The sequence below is a fragment of the Pantherophis guttatus genome, chromosome 3 (genome assembly GCF_059756535.1).
Source record: "Pantherophis guttatus breed Tessera chromosome 3, ASM5975653v1, whole genome shotgun sequence".
Classification (NCBI taxonomy): domain Eukaryota; kingdom Metazoa; phylum Chordata; class Lepidosauria; order Squamata; family Colubridae; genus Pantherophis; species Pantherophis guttatus.
In genome coordinates this window covers 101,329,429-101,352,723 of record NC_142065.1, presented here as the reverse complement: position 1 = coordinate 101,352,723, position 23,295 = coordinate 101,329,429, and the positions used below count along the sequence as shown (strand labels likewise).

Genomic DNA, 23,295 nt, shown 5'->3' with positions numbered 1-23,295 from the left:
TGTTTTAATTATGTCACAAACATTATTCCAAAGGGTGGAAATTTAAAATACTGCTTCAACTTCAAATCTATTCTGAGTTGCCACTAATGTTTTGGAAGACTTAAAAAGATTGCTCACTAGGGCACACAAGTTACAGAGTTACAGTGAATGGGGGGAAATGTCTCATCTCCAGTTTCTTCACATCACTCTTAAAAATTCCTCTATTGTACTTCACTCTACTATATGAGCCTTAAATTTTATACCCATCAATTATGGAGGAAGCTCCATTGAATACTGGTAGTCTTGACTTATGACCATAGTTGGGACAAGAATTTCCATGGCTAAGCAAGATAGTTGTTAAGTGAGTCATTCACAATTTTACAACTTTTTTTTTTTTGCAATGATTGTTAAGTGAATCATGAGGATGTTAAGTGAATCCAGCTTTTGCCATTGATTTTGCTTGTGGGAAACCAACTGAGAAAGTCCCAAAGGGTGATCACATGCCCTGAGGATGCTGCAACCGATCACGTGACTATAGGGATGCTGCAATGGTTATAAGAATGAGGACTGGCCGTAAGTTATCTTTTTCAGTGTTCTTGCAATTTCAAACAGTCACTCAAAGAAGGGTTATAAGGCAAGGACCACCTTACAGTGGAATTACTTATAGTTTTAATTTAGAAAATAAAGGAGTCATGCAGGATGTCACTTTTATTTGGGAAGGTAAAAAAAAAATTGGATTGATTTAAATCTTTCCTCCTAGGAAAAAATGCTTTTATCTCTGGGCTTTTGAATTATTCCTTTTGATTTGTCTACCATTGAAATGTACACAGGCATTGTGGTCCTTGTCATCTTTCAAAAATCTATACACAAACTAGTATTTTCAACAATTGAAAATGTGTCCATTTGATATGGAAACCTGCAACAAAGCAAGGTAACTCAATTAAATTCCGCTTTCTTGTATATTACAATCATAGCTGTGCATAAGGCAATAGCCGATGTTTGAAAGGAATTTATCTTTTGCCCTTGATAATTTCCAGAATTATAATCTGGATGTCTCTCAGCACAATCTTTTAAATTCCATTAGTTCAAAGTATCTAAAGAGTACAGAATATTGTTACAAGTAACTTAATGGCAAGAAAGCTGATGTGAGTGGATAATTATAGTATGTCACTGATGATTTTCTGACATACTCAGAAGTCCTTAGAGAAGAGTTTTCAGATTCCTAAAGTGTTGCTCATATTTTTAGCAAAAGAATGTGATTATATTTGGAAAGTAATTTTAAAAAAACTAACTTGTTCTTTCTTCCCAAATCTTCAATACAAACATTTGTTAAAGTTAATAAGCATCTTTCCATCCTAAAACAGGGACACAAATGTTTTAAAAAAGCAGAAAGCCCATAAACATTTTTTCTTTTCAGTTTGGATTCTATCAACCTGCAACCATTATTGTGGTCATATATCAATCATATTAACTTGAGAAAATATATATTCAGTGTCCTTTCTAACAAAAAGGCTCCTCAGGGTAGATATTCATTTCCCTTACTTGAATTCAACTACAAGTGATGTTTCTTAAGAGCCAGTTTGATGCAATGGTTAAAGACCAGGCTAGAAGCTAGGAGACTGTGAGTTTTAGTCCTGCCTTAGCCATGAAAACTGGCTGGATGACTTTGAACCACTTACTCTCTCTAGGCTATGACATTCAGGTCTATCAATCAATTCTTGCCACTACCAAATGGCTCAAGCTTTGGTTGATCTGAAAAAAGCAGACCCTTCATTTGTGGGAAAATGCTAGGAAGGGGGAAAAAGTGCTGCACACATCTGTTATACAATATATAAAATCCTGGACATATAAAAAGTAAATTAAATCCTGATTAGAGACTTCTGCCAAGGAGGGACAAGCCACATGCTCTACCCTAGCCAATAGCCAACTTTGGTACCATAAATGCTGTTTAGCCAGCCCATCTCAGCTTCTCATGCTATGAGTAAACCTCCTCTCAGAATTCCTTATCCAATAATGGCCATGTTGGCAATTCTGAGAATTCAAAATCCACATATTTAAATGGAGGCCAGGCTGTGAAAGTTTAATTTTAAGGAATAGGTTTATTACAAGGGGCAACAACTGCTGAATCTTGTCTGGTTAGTGGTTTGCTGGAAGTCTAAAATATTCTAAGCTGTACCTATGTTGCCATCACCTGCAGTTATATTTCCTGAACCAGCACATATTAAGTTATACTTAACTGAACTCTTTGCTTAGAAATGATTTGCAGTTATCTAAAAAAGCTAGCAAAGCAGTTCCTTCACAAAAACATGGGGAAGTGTTTTATAATGAGTTAAAACACTACTGCACCTAGCTCAGAGGTTAAAATTTCTCCAGGGTTTCTCATGTTAGTCTTTGCTAATCGTAATCCAAACTAACTGGGGTTTAACAAATTTCTTTTGTATCTAAGCTATCATTGAGCTACAACTGCCTTCTCAATGTCATGTAGCAGTGGCAAAACAGGATTGTCATTTTCAGCTATAAAAGCCTTCTGAGCGCATAATGTCTTTTTCTGAATATGTAAAGCAAAAAATTAAGACTGAAGCATAATGGAGCATATGCAACGTGACTCTTGATTTAGAAGGCAAAAGCACACAGTACTTTCTTTTCTGATTGGAAACTACTTTGATACGCTAAGGAAAACAACATGGACACTAACTGCAGTCTGTTAAAAATGGTGGTTGGTTCATACACAAGATGAGAGAAGCCATCTCTTGACAGAGTGCATGATTCAGAATGGCCTCTGTCATCTACAGCTGGAGAACTAAAATGTTATAGTTACATGCAGGGGGCATTTAGTCCTTTACCAAACCATCATTGTCAGAATTGGCAAATTACTGGCAACCAGACTACAAAGTTTCACAATCTGCTCCTATCTGCCATACTTCCCATATAGACCACCTTCCCCACTGCTTATCTTTTGCATTTTCCAGGTCAGAGAATAAAATACTAAATGGGACTATTAAAACTCCAAGGTACTGGCTATTTTACAGGCTCCGAGAACTTTTTTCCAAGACTTGAAAACATTTTTAATAAGGACCGAGTACCAAAAAATTGAGCCTGTTTTATTGCTTTCTACTTTTTTTTTTCCTTTTTGAGGGATAGTCTTGCTAAAGTGAGGAGCCCTTAATCACAGGAATTCTCTCCATTTGTTAAATCATTAAAACCTGCAATTATCATGCTAAAAAAGATATCTTCTTTGACTTGAATCGTGTGCCCTAGCAAATACAAATACAGTGGTATGCCACTGAACTCTACAATGGTCTGCAGTGGCACATGTTGGCTCCATTCCACAGTCACAGGATTAAGGATTATACCTCTGGTTCACAACAAGGAAACAAAGGAAGAGTAGAATAAATAAAATCAGTTTGCCTCTCAGAAAGGAGAGGAGCAATTAAAGAGTTTCTGGCTTTCTTCTCTGCCAGAAAGAATTATACTCCATTCAAACTTTTGGACTTGGGACCCCTGAAGTTAAGAGAAAGTTATTCCACTAACCCAAGATGGGTGGTTAGATTATGAAACAAATGAGAAAAGAGAGTTGGTTTGTGTTACTACATCCACTCAGTTGAAGGCAGAATAGACAACTTCAATATATTGTTCCTAATGTTCCAGCTCAGCACTTCTCATGAGCTTTTCCTCAGAGATTTGTGATCTGGCCAAAGACCAGCAAAGCACCAGTCACATGTCTTAAACCTGCATCACCAAGAAGGTATCTTTCATATTAGCATATAAACCTATACAGTATTTGGAGCTGACAAAGTAGAAGACTTAAAGGCTTCTACGTTTCTTTTTGTAGTGTATATGCATGTACACCATTAATTATTAAATTATAAATTATTAAATTGAATCCAAGAAATCTCTTCATAAAGCAGCAACTGGAAAACCTAAAACTTAAGAGCAGATCCAGCCCGGTATTGGGAATAATTCCCTGTATTATCATTCCTGAGTACCGGTAGCTGGATTCAGCAGAAACTTTTTATCCACAGGCTGCCAAACTGCCTTTCAGCAGCCCCCAGAAGCTCCTCCAGCCTTCCTTTACAAATACCTTTCCTGGGGGGATTTCAAGTGCAGGCAGTCATAACTTAATGTCATGTTTGGGAAAGGGGGGTGGGGGTGGGGGTTGAAGAGATCACTTCTTCTCTCCAGTCATACAAAAGACATTCCCATCTGGTCTCCTTAAATCAGGTATAAACTGACATTATAGCCCTCTCGCAATATACACTGCTCAAAAAAATAAAGGGAACACAAGCAGAAGACATCCGAGATCTGAATGAATGAAACAGCCTTATTAAATACTTTGTTCGTTACATACAGTAGTTTTGTGTTCCCTTTAGTTGTTTGAACAGTGTATAAACTACTGTATGTAAAGAGCAAAGTATTTAATAAGGCTATTCCATTCATTCAGATCTCGGATGTCTTCTGCTTGTGTTCCCTTTATTTTTTTGAGCGGTATATATTATTGTAGGGGAACAGCCTCTATCTTAAAAAGCAGGAATCTAACATTAACAGATTATATTAAAAGGGGCTTGCTTCATAAATCTGCCTTATCTCCTCCCTTCAGTTACACTTAGCCTATTATCTTTACAATACATTTTTCATTCAAATCATGGATGATCCCTTATCCTTCCTGCCACCATACTACCGGAGGATCATTCTTATCTCATTGTAACCCCCTGCTCTTAAAAACTTCATTTGAAGATTCAGAGCAAGAGGTAGACTAGTTCTTTCAAGTAGAAATAGACTTAGACCAAGTCTCTTCCCCACCCACCCCCCACTCCCATCAGTTAGCAACCATACCTGACACACAGGCGGCATCAATTCCTGGCCGTCGCTCAGTCTCTCTTGCATCTTTTGACCACCTATCTGGAAATAACTTGGGGGAAGGATCCCCCCGCGATGTTTTCAAACCTCCCCCCCCCGCCTCCCTCCTGATCTCCACTGAATCCCTTATCCGATTCTTCTCCGGCGGCGCGTTTTTGGCAACCTTACCAGATGGCGATCCGGTGCTTCGGGTAGCGCAGCCTCTCCAGGCAGCCGAGGAAATGGGGCAAGGAGCGGGCAGCGTTCCTGGCGAGGATGGCCAGGAAGACGGTGGGCTTCTGCAAGGCGGATTCCGGCAGGGGGGAAGAGCTGGGCATCGCCGCCGCTTCCTCCGGTGTGCCGGAGACACAGCCGTTGCCCTTCAGCCAGAGCGCGAAAGGGAAATGAAGCAGAAGCAAGAACAGGAGCCGCCGGCGCAACGAGGCGGCGGAGAAAGCCGGGATCGCAGCCATTTTTCGCGGGAATGGCAACTTCGGACAGGGCTAGTGAGAAGCTGCTTCTTGCGGACCGGCCGCTAAAGCGACAGGAGAAGCAAAGAACTCCCGGCGTACCTGGAGGTCCAGCTGCACGAGAAAGAGAATAGAGCGAGCAGCAGAGCCGCTCCAACTAAGACGCGCTTCTCTCCCCCCCTCCTTTCTTTTAATTATTTGCTCGAGGAGGGGGGGGCAGTTCTGCTTTTGCCAAAGGCGGATTGGTGGCGGCGGCGAACCTGCAGCCAATCCTGAGCTCCTCGCTAACTCTTGGCGCAAATCAAAACAAACAATGCGTGCTCTCTCGTTCTTCCTTTCCTTTCTCTCCGCAGTCGCCCCAAGGTCCCGGGAATAATGCTACTATTGGAACCGGCCAATAACCAGCAAGAAATGGACCATCCAGGGCATCTGGCTAGCAGATTGGTGCAATCGTTTTGGAAGTCCTGAAGAGCTTTTCATGTATTCATGTATGTATATATTTCATTCCATAAAGGTACAGTGGTCGTCTTGAATTATAATGCTTTTTTTTTTAATTAAAAAAAATATGGGAGGGGGAACCGTACTCTCCCCAGCTTTCTGGTGTTCTGCCTGAAAGGCGTCCCATTGATATATTTCTAATGCCACCGATATATTTCTAATGCAGTGGCGTTAGTATTTAATAGAAACGTATAAGGAGAGAAAATAAAATATTTACAATTTCTCCTTTATTTTGCCAAGGATTTACATCTGATACACTTTTGTCTGAAGTGAGAAAGGAAAACAAGAAGGATAATCCAGCGTGTTTGTGCACTTCTGCAAGTAGTTCTCATCTTCTCAGCCTGGAAAGCATCTGTGATCTGATTCACAGGAAATTGAATCCCACACAAATTTGTTCCCAAGTTTCTCATTACCCAGTAGTATGCAACACAGGTATAACAGTGCTCACCTAGGAATAATGCTATCGCACTTGATGAAGTCTTCTCAGAATTTACAAACTCACTTAACCATCTTCTAGCAATCGCATGTATCCGCTAGAACTGATCGCTCACAAAATCTCTAAAATACAGCTCCAGGATGTGCATTTAGACAGCATATAAAATTTAATTGGACCCAAGTGCACATTGACATAGGGCTGAAGCAGAAATGGGCTCCCACCCATTTGTATGTCCAGCAGCAACTGTACAACATCTAGGTTCTTTTCCTGAAATTATCTAGAATACATAAATAGGGGTCATTAAATGAAGATGATGATCTAGAATAGATGAATAAATCAAAGAAAAAAATAATTCATATAATATAGTATGACAACTGGTGCAATATTAAAAATCCATGCAGTCTGCCGGAGGAAGAATAGGATGGGAACCAAAAACATATTTTTTCTAATTTATATAGAAAGTTTAAAACAAATGACAATATGATCTCTTCTATTCCTCACCAGTTAAGATTAATAAGAACAAGTTCCAGAAAACTTGATGTATTAGGGGCAGTTACCAATGTTACAGCAGCATAGGTGGTATATATTTTATTATATTGTACCCCAGCTATTCTTCTATCCTCAAATATCCAGTTTGAAGCACAGCCATAGTGACGCAGTGGTTAGAATGCAGTTCCTAAGGCTACACTGCTCACTCCAGGAGTTCAATCCTGACTGGGTCAAGGTTGACTCAGCCTTCCATCTTTTCAAGGTGGGTAAAATGAGGACTCAGATTGTTGGGGGGCAATGCTGACTCTGTAAACCGCTTAGAGAGGACTGTAAAGCACAGTGAAGCAGTGTAGAAGTCTAAGTGCTATCGCTATTATTGTTTTTTGAAATTAGGTCCCACTGCAGCAAATTTTAACACTGCTATTAAACCTGAGTTGTTCTCAAGTAAATATAATTTAAAATACAATTCCCCACAGTATAGCAAATAAAGAGAGCTCATAAAAAAATCTTAAGTCATAGTTCACTTAATCATAATATATTGACTAAGGCACAAATGGCTTGATTTCTATGTGTTAAATCATAAAATCAGGGCTTATACAGAATTCCTGTATCCACATTACGTATTAAACTAAAATTAATCTTATCATAGTTTAGCAAAGTCCAGCCAAATTGTTAAGACACTTAGATTCAGATCACTAAACATCTCAAATATAATTGTTCCTGCAAGTAGCAGTGCATTTAAATATATGAAGGATCCATTTTTCATCAAGTGGAATGTAATTTTATCAAATCTGTAAGATGCTATCTTTCTCAAATTTTATTTTCAATTAATATTCTCTGGAAGCACAACAGAGTCTTTTCAGCATTTCCATTAATAGGAGTAATTTTAGGAAGCACTTAATATGTTCCAGAATTTCATACTTGTAACACAAAATTGAAATAACTGAATACTCAGTTTCTTTCCATTCTTGTAAAAGAAGTAATGAAAGAATGAACAGATGTTCTTTATTACTTTTTTCCTCCAGTTGAACTCAGAGAAGATCCCAAATTGTTTCCAGACAGATTTAATCTTCCAATTTCTATTGAAGAAAAATACAATTTAGATTCATTGATAGAAATGTAATAAGGATAATAATAGCAAAAAATCTGTAACTCCAAGAGTTTTTTAAAAAATATTTTCTGTTAGATTTTTGCATTGATATTCTTTAGTTGATATAAATAAATTGATGATGTATAAATTCAATTTGAATTAAACATATAAGCCTTACATTCAGTCTTACAATTGTAATGCATTTGATTTGATTTAGTATTAACAGCATTGATTAATATGTTCCCAGACAGATCAGTGGAAAAAGCTATAAAGAAGAAATGTGTGCAAAGAACAGAAAACAATTTTAAAAAAACCCAGAAGTTTAAGAAAAACTCTGAAATATCATGGCTACTTTTATCTGTTAATATACAATTGCCCACCTCATTCACTATTTATTATTGGGGGAAGGGAATCTACATTATATGGGTTTCCATTTGTAACTCACCCATGTTTTGTCACTCACTGTCTATGGAGGAAAATAGAATAGCTACGTGAGATCTCCTGACTTGTGATGCTAAAATCCAATTGTATGGAAATATCTCACCTATTAAAACATAAATGTATGGGTGCTTACCTATTTTCAAATCTTTTCATTGGTTTGCAAACATCTGCAAACATTCAAAACTGATAATCCATATTTCAATGGTCATTCCAGTGTGGAAAGAACATTCAGAACACATATTGCTTACATTACGTAAAATTCTAGAATCCTTAAAATTCTAGAATCTTTACAGAAAGATCCCTTTCTTTTCCACATTATCCAAGTCATTTTAAAAACTGTTTCTCCTGTGCTGCTTTCAGAGATGTTCTGTTCAGTTATTTTGTTTCACATTCTACTGATGTCAAAGAGTCACTTGACAAGTTAACATTTATGCACAATGATAAAAGTGAAAGTCATAAAAGTTAAAATCTTTCTCATCATATGATAACCATTATTTAGATGAAGAAAATCTGTGAAATTTTCCTTTCCATAAAATCCTTCCAAGCAGTTCAACTATTCATTTGAAATACCTTAAAGGTATTAACACAGCAATCCCTCTATCAAACTTGAAATAATATCAATATTTTATTGTTTCCTCGTATGATTTGTTTGCTTATTAGTATACTATGACTATCACTAAGTGTTGTATCTTATGATTCTTGACAAATATATTTTATTTTTTTCTTTATGTACACTGAGAGAATATGCACCAAAGACAAATTCCTTGTGTGTTCAATCACACTTGGCCAATAAAGAATTCTATTCTATTCTATTCTATTCTATTCTATTCTATTCTATTCTATTCTATTCTATTCTATTCTATTCTATTCTATTCTATCCTATCCTATCCTATCCTATTCTATTCTATTCTATTCTATTCTATTCTATTCTATTCTATTCTATTCTATTCTACTCTATTCTATTCTATTCTCACCTGTAAGTTTATGGGATTTAAAATTATCTTTTGATATTAGTAGTAGTCTCAAGTAAATAGTCAGAAATATTTACATCTACCAATAAGGACACTTAAATTTAGTTGCTTGAGAAGCCACATCATGCTGCTTAATTATAACCAGCACAGTAATTTAATGGATTGTAAGAGAATTTAGTGCTAGACTCCTAATTCTAATGCATTTGAGGTACATAGATTTATCTCATTCTCTGTTGTCTCAAAAAAAATATGAGTGTCTTGCAAATCAAGAGCTGCTAAAGAAGGCTTTTTTTAAAAAAAAATCGGAATCTGCAAGAAGAAATTAAAAAATGACGAGATAAGAAAGCAAATATTCTTAGGAATGACACGTTTGCTTGCTGAAAAGTGGAACTCTGGAGCTCGTTTAAAAGTTTGGCGGAGGAATTATTTTGTTGCAACACCAACCGGAACGAAGCTGAATGACACGCGAATTGGGAATGGAAAAATCGGAGAGCGACTGCGGAGACGGAGCAAATGAGCAGGGAGGTTCGGTCGCTGGATGCTCCGGGTTTTTTGATCAGGGGGAGGAAGCCTCAAAGCCCGGGAAATGGGCCCTTCGAGAGGATTGGCTGTCTACTCATCCTACGGTTAGTAGAAAAAGAATCGGGGGAACAGAAAATCTCCCTTCTGATATCTGGCTTGCCCATCTATCGATATCTGTAGCAAAGTAGGGCTCTCGTTAAAATTCCTAGGAAATCCATCATTCGTTTATCGTAAAGCCCAGAGCTGCAGCTCGACAGCTCCAAGGATGCTAAAATAAAATGTAGAAATATAGTGTTGAAAAAAGGTGAGCTGTTATGAGTAATAATTTCTTAAGCCACCTTAAAGAAATTAAAGAAGTACAAGGTATAACAATAATATACTGTCTTAGAAGGGAAGAATGGTGTGTATGTACCGTAAATAGAATCCTGCAAGAAAGTTTAAAAAGTAACTTAAATGCAAAATAACTTGTTTTACGTTGGACTCTTGATCAATGCAAACTTGAAGTGGGCATTCGATGTTTCTCAGTCTCCAGCAAAAAAGGAAAATAAAAGAATAAATGTGCAGAGATGGATTTTGGAGCTGGAGGATCTTGACCACACCACACATTATGTCTGAGGACCAGGGGTGAAATCCAGCAGGTTCTAACAGGTTCTGGAGAACGGCTAGCGGAAATTTTGAGTAGTTTGGAGAACCAGCAAAAACGACCTCTGGCTGGCCCCAGAGTAGGGTGAGAATGGGAAATTAACAAGCCTAGTGAGATACAAAAAGGGACACTGATGGAACAGTGGAAAAATATATAGTTAAAAGGATTGAAATTTACCAGGAAAACCAGGAAAATTTGAGTTGTTCAAGGTATGTGGAGAACACATACTTTGGATAGCAAAGGTGACAAACAAGCAAGTACTGAAGCATATAAGACCAGACTTACTGTATCACTGTATCTCAAAAGTCTGCCTTACTTATTTTGGCCATGACATGCACTCAAACTCACTGGAAAAGGCAGTTATCTTCAGAATGATCATAGTAAAAGGAAACAATGCCACCAAAAAATACAGTATATATAGATACTGTATTTAGTATCTGTAATGGAGACCAGCCAGAGCATAAATTGAAACAAGCCATACAGGATCAGAAAATGCAGATAGAGCTGGTCCGTAGCATCACCAAAAATTGGATACAATTGAATAGATAACCATCATCATCATCTAAAAGAGAGCTTTTATAAAACAATGTACTTGCAGAAGCTGACCAGGTTGAGCCCAAGGGAAGGATCAAGCGCACCATCAGTTTGGAACAGTGGTGAAATGTAAAATTTGTTACTACCGGTTTTGTGGGCGTGGCTTGGGGGGCAATGTGACTGAGTGGGTGTGGCCAACTTTTTTTTTTTTACTTTTAAAAACATTTTTTCTACAACCTCTTCGGCTGAAGAGGTTGCAGAAAAAAATGCTTTTAAAAGCCTCTGACGATCAGGCAACTCAGCTGGGATCATCAGAGGCTTTTAAAAGCATTTTTTTCTACAATCTCTTCAGCTGAAGAGGTTGTAGAAAAAATGCTTTTAAAAGTTTTAAAAAAAAGCCTCTGATGATCGCGCGGCTCAGCTGGGCATGGGGAGGGCGCAGGGATTTTTGCTACCGGTTCTCTGAACCACTAGCCGCCATCGCTACCAGATCGGATGATCCGATCCAAACCTGGAACATTTCACCCCTGGTTTGGAATCCCTTTGCGCCCAGAAGAGATCTAAATTCATCCCGCCTTGCAGTCCAGTGACTTAACTACCATCAATTTGCCTTGACTGTTAGTAGTTCCGATACTTGTTTAGGGGAAGCATGAAAAAAAACTTGTACTCATTTTGGATCTAACCCTGACTGCCAATTTATTGTTCCTGACTGTATTGTTGGTATATGTCTCCAGAAAAATTGGCTAGAATGTACAAAGATACTTCAAATTTGTGTTGGAAATGTGGACAACATGAAAAGTCATTTTGTCATGCCTGCTCTACTTGTAAAAAAAGCTAGAAATTTCTGGGTTCAAATATATATATACTGATACAAAGAATTTTAAAGACAAAACATTCAATTGAAACCTGAGCTTTTCGTGCTGGGATTAATGGACAGTAAATTAAAAGAAGAGCCACAGAAGATTATGTTTATATAGTATATGATACTGATGCAATATATGCCAAATTAGGAAAGACACTGAAATACCCAGAATGAAGAATGGTTGGTGAAGATGACATAACTAGCAGAGAGGGCAAAATTAACTTATTTGATTTGAGAGCGATCAACAACTACATTTATTAGTGACTGCAAATGCTTTATGGACTTTTTGCTGAAAAAAGAAAAATGAATTTGAGATTTATGGTCTGAAGACTAGAAAGGGTAGTTTATGGAAAGAAGGAAATTATGATGTAATTTTAGAGAGAGGGGGCAAAATATAAATGCATTTATAGCTGTCAAGAAAATTGAAAGCTGCTTCCTTATAATTTCTTTTTTCCTACCAGTATTTTTTTTCTTTATTTTCTTTTGTGGGTTTTATTGTTAAAAATTCTTCACTGGAATTGTAAATTCAAAATATTTATTTCTAACAAATGTTTTTAAAGTTATACATATGTAAATTCACCTTGACAATAGTTCTTTTTATGAATTTAGATTAACAAGCAGGTTTTTTTTGAGGTTATGTATATGTAAATTCAGAGCCCTTGATAATACTTCTGTTTATGAATTTAGATTAACAAGCAGATTTTTGACAGAATGCAGAACTCCCATGATCTATTGCATTACCATAATAACCCCTTGTTAGGTCTTTGCTCTGTTGAAAGGGCACTTATTTTGCTGTTTTTATAACACAAATAATCTGAGGGGTAGGGATGCATTAGTGTGTTCAAGCTTATAAAATAAAAGCTTTATAATTGAATTTCTTTTAGACTTTAAATTTTTAAGACATGGAAGATTTTTTTCTTTAAAAATTGGCTGAAGCTTTAAACTGTGCCAGATGTGGATAAAATTTGCTATAGCAAGGCTGTTGTTAGATATTCATATATATACAGTCAGGATAGGCTGTGTCTGAATCTGGCAATTTATTTTGAATTATGCATGCATGTCAAAAGAAAATAAGATTTGACAATCTTGGGCCCCTTTGATGGGCAGCTGGTGGGAAATCTGGATGTCATCATCATGAAATCAACAACAGTAATAAAATGCTCATTCCTCTATTCCCTATTGGCATGAGCAACAAAAAAAGTATGATGGTATTACTAATTTAAGTACTTTGACATTTAATGTTTATTAGATTTTTATTCTGCCTTTGTTACAGCGGAAAATGCAGATAGTTTTTGACTAACATCAGTTCACTTAGTGACCATTCAAAGTTAAAGCAGCACTGAAAAAAGGGACATGACCATTTTTCACACTTATGACTTGCAGCATCCCATGGTCACATGATTTACATTTGGCTGCTTGACAACTGACTCACATTTAGGATGGTTGCAGTGTCCTCGGGTCATGTGACCCCCTTTTGTGACCTTCTAAAGCAAAGTGAATGAGGAAACCAGATTCACTTAACAACCATGTTACTAATTTAACAACTGCAGTGATGCGCTAAACAACTGTGGCAAGAAAAGTCGTAAAATGGGGCAAAACACGCTTAACAAATTTCTCACTTAGCAACATAAATGTGGGGTTCATTTGTGGTCCTAAATTGAGGACTACCTGTATATACAAATACTCCTTCCTTCTAACAATAATATGCTAACTTTATACTTTTGTCTGGTTTTCTGCTCCAGATTTTGAGCTCCAGATGTTGCTTAGGGTCTAGTAATGGCTCACATCCCAGTTTAACAAGAGACACACACTCACCTTGGGCCCAATCCTTCCATGTCTGGATTCTGGCACAATCGTCTATAACTTCTTCCTGTGCCAGGTGCTAAGCAAAGCACAAAAATAAATCAGTTCCAGCCCAGAAGCTTAAGACAGAACTAGACCTGTTTTATGAACCATTGGTGCTTCTGCAGTAAATTATTCCCTGCGGCTACAGTTTTTGGAGGAAAGTTTTATTGGCATTTAAAACACAATCTGCAAGTCTTTTAACAGACTTCATCTAGCGTTAAATATTTTCACTGGCCTTTTCCCCCGCCCCCATTTTTTTTTTTTTTTTGAAAGAACTTGTGTTTTTTCTTGGAGTTCTGTCAAAATAAAACCCTCTGCAGTTGATGGGAAAATACATTCAGGGGTTGTAGATACAATTCTGTTTGGGTTTTGTTGCATAGAGTATCATTTTTGAGAACTTTTGTTAATAGCTTTTACATCTATTGCTGTCCATTGTCTCCATTGTTTCAGTTCACAAAAATGATGTCATTGGAAGTGGCTGACAGCAGAGGGGTATATGCCGCTTTCTTAGTTTACTTGGACCTTCTAGAAGGTAAGTTAGTGGAGATACTTTAAAGGGTACTCTGTAAGATTATGTGTGTGTAAGTGCTGTGGTATGCACAGTATTTACAAACATTAAGAATAGTTTTCATGTGATTCATGAAATCCCTAGATTTCTACAGCTACCGGACAATAGCTGTGTCCTATTGAAGACTGGGATTCCAGTTATCTGAAATGACTACAAGTCCTCCCAATTTTAGATTCCCTGGGCAAATCTTAACACTGCATATACAAGTGAACCTACATGCACATACACCCAAACTACAGTCCTGTGAAGTTTGCTTCCCTGTGTTAAAAGTAGGGGAGATACTGGAAATTGGAGTAGTTGGAGTGTCCACTCACTTTAAGCACCTTTGCTTGTGAATTGGAGAAAAAGTATTAGTATGTGCTTCCCTGCTTATATGAGATGGTGCAGGGGCTCTGCGGTTGAGATGCTGGGCTGGAAAGCTGGCAGCCCAGGTTCGAAACCTGAGCGCCATGTGACGGGTGAGCGCCCGTCCTTGCATCAGCTCCTGCCAACCTAATAGTTCAAAAGCATGCAAAGGCTAGTAGATAAATAGGTACCATTTCGGTGGGATGGTAACAGTGCTTTGTGTTGTCATGCTGGCCATATAACTATGGAAATGAGTAAAATCTGCAGGGACTCTTTTACCTTACCCTGCTTGTATTGCTCTTAAAGGAGTCTGTTAGGCTCTAAGACTGCTTCTGAAGAATTGCCTACCTGCCTCTGAAGAATGCCATGAACAATATGATGTCAAGCATACATACATAGTGCCCACTCATTCACTATGCACCCAATGGGTGGAACACAGTATGCTCTATGGCCACTGACTGATTACCACTCCTGCAATCACAATATAGCACACACACAGTTTGGATTACTTGAGTAGGCCATAGCATGCAATCACATATAATTAGCACTTTTAGGGGCAGAGGGCACCCCTGCAAATTCTCTGACATCAACATACTCATGATGAAGGGATTCTGTGGCATCCAGATGTTGCTAAACTATTTCTAATATCTGTAGCACACATAGCAAATCGGGAAGGGTGCTAGAAGAGATCAATTATTTGGAGGGCCACAGGTTCCTATTCTCTGGATATAGTCAGCAAAAACTCCTGCCAAACTTCTGTATTTGGATTGATTTAGCTTACTAAATCGGATTACCTTTTTCTGAAAGTTGTTGTGAAATTAAAGAGAAAGAGAACGAATGTAGTTGAGGGAAGAGAGCGAGGCAGATGTAATTAATCCATATCTTGAGGCATGTAAGTACCTAATTGTATAAATGCTGGCTAGAACATTGAGGTTCTTCAATGGAAAAGTTATCATCACTGTTTCATAGTTCATTCTGGTTTTTGTTATTCTCTGCTATACCTTTCAGTTAGGAACTGGCACGAGGTATCCTTCACTGGGCTAGCAGAGTTCCAGCTGGTGTGCCTCCATGGACGTGAGAAAGAAACCGAACCTTTGCAGGTAGTGGTGCCAACTCCTGCCCAGGTATCATTCAGCCATGAGAGGTGAGTGTCTGTAGAAGGCTGATGTTGTATTATTTGTTTATTTTTGCAGTTATATCACACTTGATCTAAATGGGAGCTCTCTGAGAACTCACAGTGGTATGACCATGTCTCAGGAGATATTTTCTTATTTCATTTTGGAGTAGGAATACTATCACCGGGTAACTGAAAAGCTTCAACCATAGCTGAAAAGGAAATTTAGTCTGGATCTTCTTGGTTCAGACACAGCACCTTCATTACTACACTGCATTAACTGGTTTCTAAGCAAAATATAGTTTAGCCGTGCTCAAGATTGTTTGTATATTACAATTTTGCTTTGTGTTGCTTCATAAGACCTTAGAGCAGGCTTTCCCAAACTGGTCTCTGCTGGTTGTGGTGGGGTGCAGTTTCCAGAAAAGCCAGTCAGCCTGGCCTTCTGTCTTGCCAAATATTTTCCTTCCTCATTTATTAGCTGCTTCTAGCTTTTAAGCAGCTTTTCTCAATATATTGGCTTCCTTCCTTCCTTCCTTCCTATTCTCTTCCCTCATCAAGTACGGATAACAAAAGAGGGGAGTTTACTCATACCAGTACTAGCCTTTCTTTCTTTGGGTGAGAGAGAAGAAGGAAAAAGCAACAAATCTATCAGGTTTTCTGAATATACTCATTGAGTACCCAGCATACAGAAAACCTTTACAACATGTGCAAGTGGAAAAGTTGTCCCTGCAAAACAGAGATTTGTAAACTCTAATGTGGTACTTGATCCTTCTAGTAATTGAGAGGTGATATGTGAGAGGATGAGTAGAAAGATTCTAGTTGTCTTTATTTTCAAAATTAAGTAATAAATGTTGCCTTATAGTAGGCTTTTTCATTCATGCTCTCTCATGCTTTTGCTGTTAATAAAATTGCTACATCCAAAGCATTTGGGGCTAATCTTCAGATGAGTGTGAGAAGGTGCAGTTTTTTTTAAAAAATAGTTTATTACAAGTTTTTTTAAAATACAAAACATATCCCCAACTAATTAAAACATATTTGCAACCTAAATAAAATTAAAGAACATAATTACTATAATTATAAACAGAAAACAAGGAAAATAGAAAAAAATGAATAATATAAACATGCCACGTAAAACTAGTGTTAAAGAAGATACGGATATTTCAGAGTAAAAAGAAATAAGCACTGTTGTAAAGTGCCATGAAACCTGTGCCAAAGAGAAACAATCATTTATTATTTTAAAAAATGCCTTTTCAAAAATGGGAAGAGTATACATCCGCTTCTTAATACCTGGAATAATAGTGCTTTTCACAAAATTATTCTCTTAGTAATTTCCCATATTTAATACAACCAACATTCCCTAAAAGCAATCAAGTCTCGTCTGGACTATTGTAACACTCTCTACATGGGGCTCCCCTTGAGGTGCACTCGGAGGCTCCAACTGGCGCAGAGTGCGGCCGCGCGGGTGGTTATGGGAGCAACGTGGAGCTCCCATGTAACACCTCTCCTGCGCGAGCTGCACTGGCTCCCGGTGGTCTTCCGAGTGCGCTTCAAGGTTCTGGTTACCACCTTTAAAGCGCTCCATGGCTTAGGACCTGGTTATCTACGGGACTGCCTGCTACCACCAATAGCCTCCCACCGGCCAGTACGCTCCCATAGAGAGGGGCTCCTCCGGGTGCCGTCGGCCAAACAATGTCGACTGGCGGCCCCTAGGGGGAGAGCCTTCTCTGTGGGGGCACCTACGATCTGGAACGAGCTCCCCCCGGAGATACGGAGGATCCCGGATCTGCGCACCTTCCGCCGCGTGCTTAAAACGTTTTTATTTCATCAAGCTGGCCTGGCCTAAATCTTCTCCCTTTTAAAATTTTTAAATTTAAATTTTAAACACTAATTTTAATTTGTTTAATTATGGGATATTTTTAATATTGAGCCAAATTGTTTAATCTGTTTTAATCTATTTTAAATTTTGTATTCCTGTGTTTTATCTTTTGGCTGTTCACCGCCCTGAGTCCTTCGGGAGAAGGGCGGTATAGAAATCTAATAAAATAAAATAAAAATAAAATAAAATAAATAAAATAAATAAAATAAATTTCTGGGTTTTAGAAAATAATTCAGCGTAACATTATTCTAATATATATAAGTAGTTTGATAGGAACAGCTCTTAATGTCAACCATGTTAACACTTTCTCCTAAATCTACTAATGATGTTCATTTAATAATAAACTCATAAAATAATGAAGGTGCAGGTAATGTGAAAATACGTATTCCATTTTCCTCTTTCCCACTGGGACATTCATTTTTGGCCCTACAGGGCTTTTCAAGTAGAAAATCAGCTTGCCCATCTGCATTGTCCTGCTGGTTCACCGCAGAGCTTGTCAAAATCCCCATTCATGGCAGATGCGCCATACAATGCTTTCAGTGTATTTACAGATAAAGAGCTTCACAGTCTGATTCCTTTCTCTGTTCCTTTCACAAATAACCTTTGTAGAATGAATTCCGCCCCAGCAGTGATGCCTGAGGGCGTCAGAAATGCTGACTTCCTTAGTGCCAGAGATAACTTCCCTTATAGGATATTCACATAAATCATAACCAGAGAGTAGTATGTAGACAGTCACCTCGCACATTCCTGTTTCAGGTGAAATAACAATGACATCTTTGCTGCTGCCTGTCTGTTTTTGTTTTTGGATTTTTTTTTAACTTGGTCCTAGTTAAAAAGAGAATATGCCTGTATTTAAATAACTGCGGTGGGGCATAGAATGGGGCATTGAGGTTAGGCATTCAAATTCAAATTCACACTCACAACTATATGAACACAGCTGGCTTACAGTATGTGGATAAGACTTGGTGGAAATGAGAAAGGATGCAAAATACATCACAATTGAGCCCAAAATTTCTGTTGCGAAGGGAGACGTTTGTTAAGTGAGTTTTGCCCCATTTTATGACCTATCTTGCCACAGTTGTTAAAAATGAATCACTGCAGTTGTTAGTAGCACAATTGTAAAGTGAATCAGGTTCCTCATTGACTTTGCTTGTCGGAAGGTCTCAAAAGGGGATCACATGACTCTGGGACATTGCAACCATCATTAATATGAGCCAGTTGACAAGTGTCTGAATTTTGGCCACGTGACCTATTGTTGTGGCCCGCCACAACAGAGCTGGCAGCAGATTCAGACAGTGAGGAGGTTGGGGAGGAATATGGGCCAGTCCTGGAGTCTGGGGAAGGCCCTGACGAGTACTCTGCATCAGAGGCAGAGATGGGGCCAGGGCCGTATGACAGGTATCAGCTGCCTTCGGAGTCAGACTTCAGTGAGGCAGATGAACAGTTGGAGCCTGTTCCCAGTATGCACATGCACAGAGTTGGCAGATGAAGGGAACAGCTAAGGAACAAGGGCCGACTTGGGAGTAAGGCCACAGGTGGATGATGAATGGCCCCTCCCATAGGGAATAAAAGAGGATCGAAAGGGCAGGGGTATTTGCAGGAGACAATTAGTTCATTCCTGCATTCTTGCCAAGTATTGCGGCGTCTGAAAGATATCGGCCTGGCCATTCTCCAAGCCTGATAAAAGTCAGTAATTGTGAACTATCTTGAAATACTGTGAGAGAGAAAAGACTTTGCTGGAGAGGAATTCACTGTAAATTAAATAAAAGGGGTTTATCAGGTGAGGACTCAGCTTCGTGCTGCTGCGAAAGCCTAGGTCAGAACACCTATGACAGTGATGGTCGTCTTGTGCCAAAAGCGGGGGAGAGTGGGGGGGTTGTGCAGGCGCGTGCACATAATTCAATGCACCCTGCCCGCCCCCGCATGCGTACGTGACCCCTGCGCTCCCATTTTTGGCATGCCATGGCATGAGCCCGGTAGGCCTGTTTTTCGCCCTCCCCAGGCTCCAGAGGCTTTCTCGGAGCCTGGGGAGGGCAAAAACGGCCTTCCCCACCCCCTAGAGGCCAGAAACGGCCTGTTTGCTGACTTCCGGTGGGCCCAGAAGGCCGGAAAATCAGCTGGCTGGCGCACGTGCGCTGGAGCTGAGCTAGGGCAATGCTTGCACCGATATAACTCTGGGTGCCACCTGTGGCATGCATCATCATGGACCTATGATCTATCACGTGACCTATGACCATTTTGATCACAGGGATGCTGCAATGGTTGTAAGTGTAAAAATGGTCGTAAGTCACTTTTTCAGTGCCATTATAACTTTGAACTATTACTAAACGAATGGTTATAAGTTGAAGATTATCTGTAAAGGAATGAGTTGATTCTTGCCATTTTGGAGATTGAATGATAGATTTGATTTCTGACACTGACATTGGACACTGGACACTAAGGGGTATGGACAACAGTGAAGGACATTTGGGTAGCACAGTTCGGCAAAATTGCAGAGATTTGCAGATTTCCCACCCCTAAACTAAAAGCTTTGCAGAATTTGATGGGAATGTCCAAGGGTGAATTGACTTTGTGACCTCATGGTCACATCCATGCAGCTTCTTTAGATAGCATGTAAGTGGTTTGTCATTGCTGCCTTTTCATCCCTTTCTAAATACCCATCTCAGCTTTTGAGATCTGCAGCGTACAAGTTTACTGGAATAACAAAGAGGAGCAAATAATTGATATGAAGTGAAAGAGGTTAATATAACACTGTTATGTGTGAATGTATGGGTTAAAATACTAAGGCCAGAACTTGCTTTTTCATTTCTTACAATGTTTGAAAAAAGTTTTTGTCACTCTGGGTTAGAATCACTTTGTACCAAAAAACCCCTCCCACTTAATTAGATGTCTATGGAGATTCTCAGTCATCCAGGTCATGGTTGTCCCAAAGGTGCTTTTTCAAGAGGCAACTGGACTTTCTGGTTCTCCAGTTTCCTTTGGCTGAAAACAGTTAACCAAACAAGTATTGTAAAGATACACCTTCCATATTGTTCATTGCCTGCTATTGGCATTTAGAGCGACCATTTCATGGTCTTGGCAAATAGCTGGGTTTTTTTTTACCTTCAGAGCTGTCATTAGCCAATGGCCATTGACAGTGCAACTGTATCAAGAAGTATTGACACAGGTTTTCAGAGGAGGGAGCCAAAGGATGACCTACAATACCTGACAATGTCATCAGGCAAACTGCACAACATATACACTTGCATCAGGTGTCTGGATGCCAGTATATAATGGCAGCATTCATATTATTATGCCATTTTGACACAATGGTGATTTGTTGTAGATACAGTTGGGTGGTGTGGAACCTTTTAATAGACGGGTGTCAAAGTTGCGGCAATACGTTGCTGTCACGTGATATATCACAAAGTTTTTTCACTTTGTGGAACGGGTGGGCGTGGCCTGTGCAGGCCGCCAGTTTGACACCTCTGCCTTATTATCTCTAGAATTTGGATACATAAGTATTGTTAACTTTGCTTTCTGTCAGGTCTTCATTATAATAGATGCAGTCCTTAGAAAAAAAATCACAAAGCTTTTAGAAACAGAGCGTGGGCATTATTAATTCAGGGCACAAGCTGGATTGTTTTCAGGTGAAATTTAAATGAGATGGGCTTCAGTGATGACTTTTGTACCTTCCTGCCATTTTTTCCAGGTTAAGACAGATCATGAAGAGCACAGGCACAATGCAGGCGAAATCTGATTCCCCACTTTCTATCACACTGGCAATAGTTGAAACAGACTCTACAATTGTCTACTATAAATTGACAGATGGTTTCGTAATGCCAGATCCTCCGGATAGTCCTGCAGATGCAGACAGCAAACAAGGGAGGAAGAAGAGAAAGAGGCTGTTGAGATGAAGGGGAAGCGGATAAGGATTCTCTGGATTCTTCTAATGGAAATGAGTCTGATATTAAAAGGGGCAGCTCGGAGTTGGAACATTTGTTTGAAAATCCCCACTAAAGCTTGAGAATTGGCAAGATATTCAAGTTTGCTTCTTGTGACAAAGTCAGACGTCAAAGATGTCACAGACCAGTTCTAGAATCTGTCTTCTGTTCACAAGTAACATCAACAGTGTAGCTGTATTTCAATAAACCATCTTTTTTGGAATGAACAAGAATTCTACCTTTTATTCCTCAGGCAACAGTTGCCCTAATAAAGGTACTAATTTTATAAAACATCTGCTTATTCCAATGAATTCCTTTTTGTGTATTACAATAAAGTACTCACAGTCCCTGCTGTATTCACTCGCATGATTTCAGTCTCCTTGCAGAATAAAGAATTGTGCGGCCAAGTTTGTTATCTTTCACACTCATATAACAAGTTTTCTCCCTTTTTTTCTGGTTCAGATGTAGAGTAGCTGAAAAATATGACTTAATGGTACTGATAGTTGCCAGTAATCCCAATACCACAATCTTTGTTTGGAGATGATGCTCCAGGAACCATAAGAAATATTATATAGCACAATCCAATATATGTACCTGTATCTTCTACCTTTTTAAGATTTATTGCAAGAATCTTGCATAAGAGGAATGGAATTATCATCTCCTGATAAACAAATTAAGATCAGGTTGTGATGGTAATGAATACATATAACCTGGGTTGGATATGTTGCATAATGGCAATTCTCCAAGTTTGGATTGTAGACATTTGCTGTCCCAGCTAGGTAACATCATCAATGGACTAGTTTTGAAGTATAATAGTGTAATACTACTACAAAAGTAGTGGGAGAATATTCTTTTTTTTTGGTCCTTATGTTGCTGGTGTGGTATTCTTAGGTAGAGATAGGAAATGTCTTGTTTAGCTAGGTGATGGTTGAGTGCTGTGTGAGAGGGATAATGTTGCTGTGACTTGAGGTCTTGTAAAATCTCCCCTGCTATGCAAGTACAGAATACAGAATTACAGAGTTAGAAGGAACCTTGGAGATCTTCTAGTCCAACCGCTGCTCAAACAGGAAACCCTACACCATTTCAGACAGATGGTTGTCCAATCTCTTCTTAAAAACCTCCAGTGTTGGAGCACTCACAAGTTGTTCCACTGATTAATTGTTGTCACTGTCAGGAAATTTTTCCTTATTCTAGGTTGGATCTCTCCTTGATTAGTTTCCATCCATTGATTCTTGTCTTGTCTCTGGGTGCTTTGGAGAATAGGTGGCCCCCTCTTCTTTGGGGCAGCCACATAGATATTGGAATACTGCTATCATGTCACCTCTAGTCCTTCTTTTCATTAAACTAGACATATCCAATTCCTGCAACAGTTCATCATATATTTTAGTCTCCCGACCCCTAAGCATCTTTGTCGCTGTTCTCTGCACTCTTTCTGGAGTCTCTATGCCTTTTTTTCTATTCTACTAACATTTACACCAATACTTAAATGTCTGGGTAAATACAAAATTCCCAAAAGAGATGCACACCATTTCTTTGAAATAATCAGTGTAAGTCAAAGTTACTTTCAATGCCCCTTCATTCCCAGTAGAGGGCATTAACTCCCATGATCCTTATCTCTCAAAAGCTGGTCAAAGAGCTCCTCACACAGGTTGGGACAAATTAATCATTTGTCAAATTATCTTACTTTGGACGCAATACGTGAAAACCTAGCTCTCTGGAGAAGGCTTTCATGGTGGGAAAGGTGGAAGAAAATGTAAGAAGAGGACAACAACAAGAGGTGATACACTAGTGTTGGGTATTTGTTTATATCTTTTCATAGGTCTCTAGTTGGGCAGCATGATGGCTCAATGGTT

The 23,295-nt window shown here is 38.8% G+C and overlaps 2 protein-coding genes across 2 annotated transcripts in view; one reads left to right on the top strand and one right to left on the bottom strand.

Annotated features, from left to right (window-relative positions):
- Positions 1 to 5,599, bottom strand: part of COLGALT2 (collagen beta(1-O)galactosyltransferase 2) — a 48,462-nt gene extending 42,863 nt beyond the window's left edge. Inside the window, exon 1 of the mRNA XM_034409629.2 lies at positions 5,005 to 5,599. Within this exon, the coding sequence (XP_034265520.2) occupies positions 5,005 to 5,288 (284 nt within the window). The 5' untranslated portion in view covers positions 5,289 to 5,599. The remainder of the gene's footprint in view (positions 1 to 5,004) is intronic.
- Positions 5,600 to 5,635: 36 nt separating this feature from the next.
- Positions 5,636 to 21,798, top strand: TSEN15 (tRNA splicing endonuclease subunit 15). Its single transcript, XM_034409631.3, has 5 exons — positions 5,636 to 5,773; positions 6,024 to 9,836; positions 14,067 to 14,148; positions 15,538 to 15,673; positions 21,211 to 21,798. The coding sequence occupies exons 2-5, from the start codon at positions 9,669 to 9,671 to the stop codon at positions 21,413 to 21,415; spliced, it is 591 nt and encodes a 196-aa protein (XP_034265522.2). The 5' UTR covers positions 5,636 to 5,773; positions 6,024 to 9,668; the 3' UTR covers positions 21,416 to 21,798.
- Positions 21,799 to 23,295: the final 1,497 nt, after the last annotated feature.

Bases quoted from the DNA above. Each gene is read 5' to 3' on its own strand.
- TSEN15 (XM_034409631.3), top strand. From the start codon at position 9,669: ATGACACGCGAATTGGGAATGGAAAAATCGGAGAGCGACTGCGGAGAC. The intron at 14,149-15,537 runs GTAAGTTAGTGG...TATACCTTTCAG, and splicing joins TTACTTGGACCTTCTAGAAG to TTAGGAACTGGCACGAGGTA. The intron at 15,674-21,210 runs GTGAGTGTCTGT...CATTTTTTCCAG, and splicing joins GTATCATTCAGCCATGAGAG to GTTAAGACAGATCATGAAGA.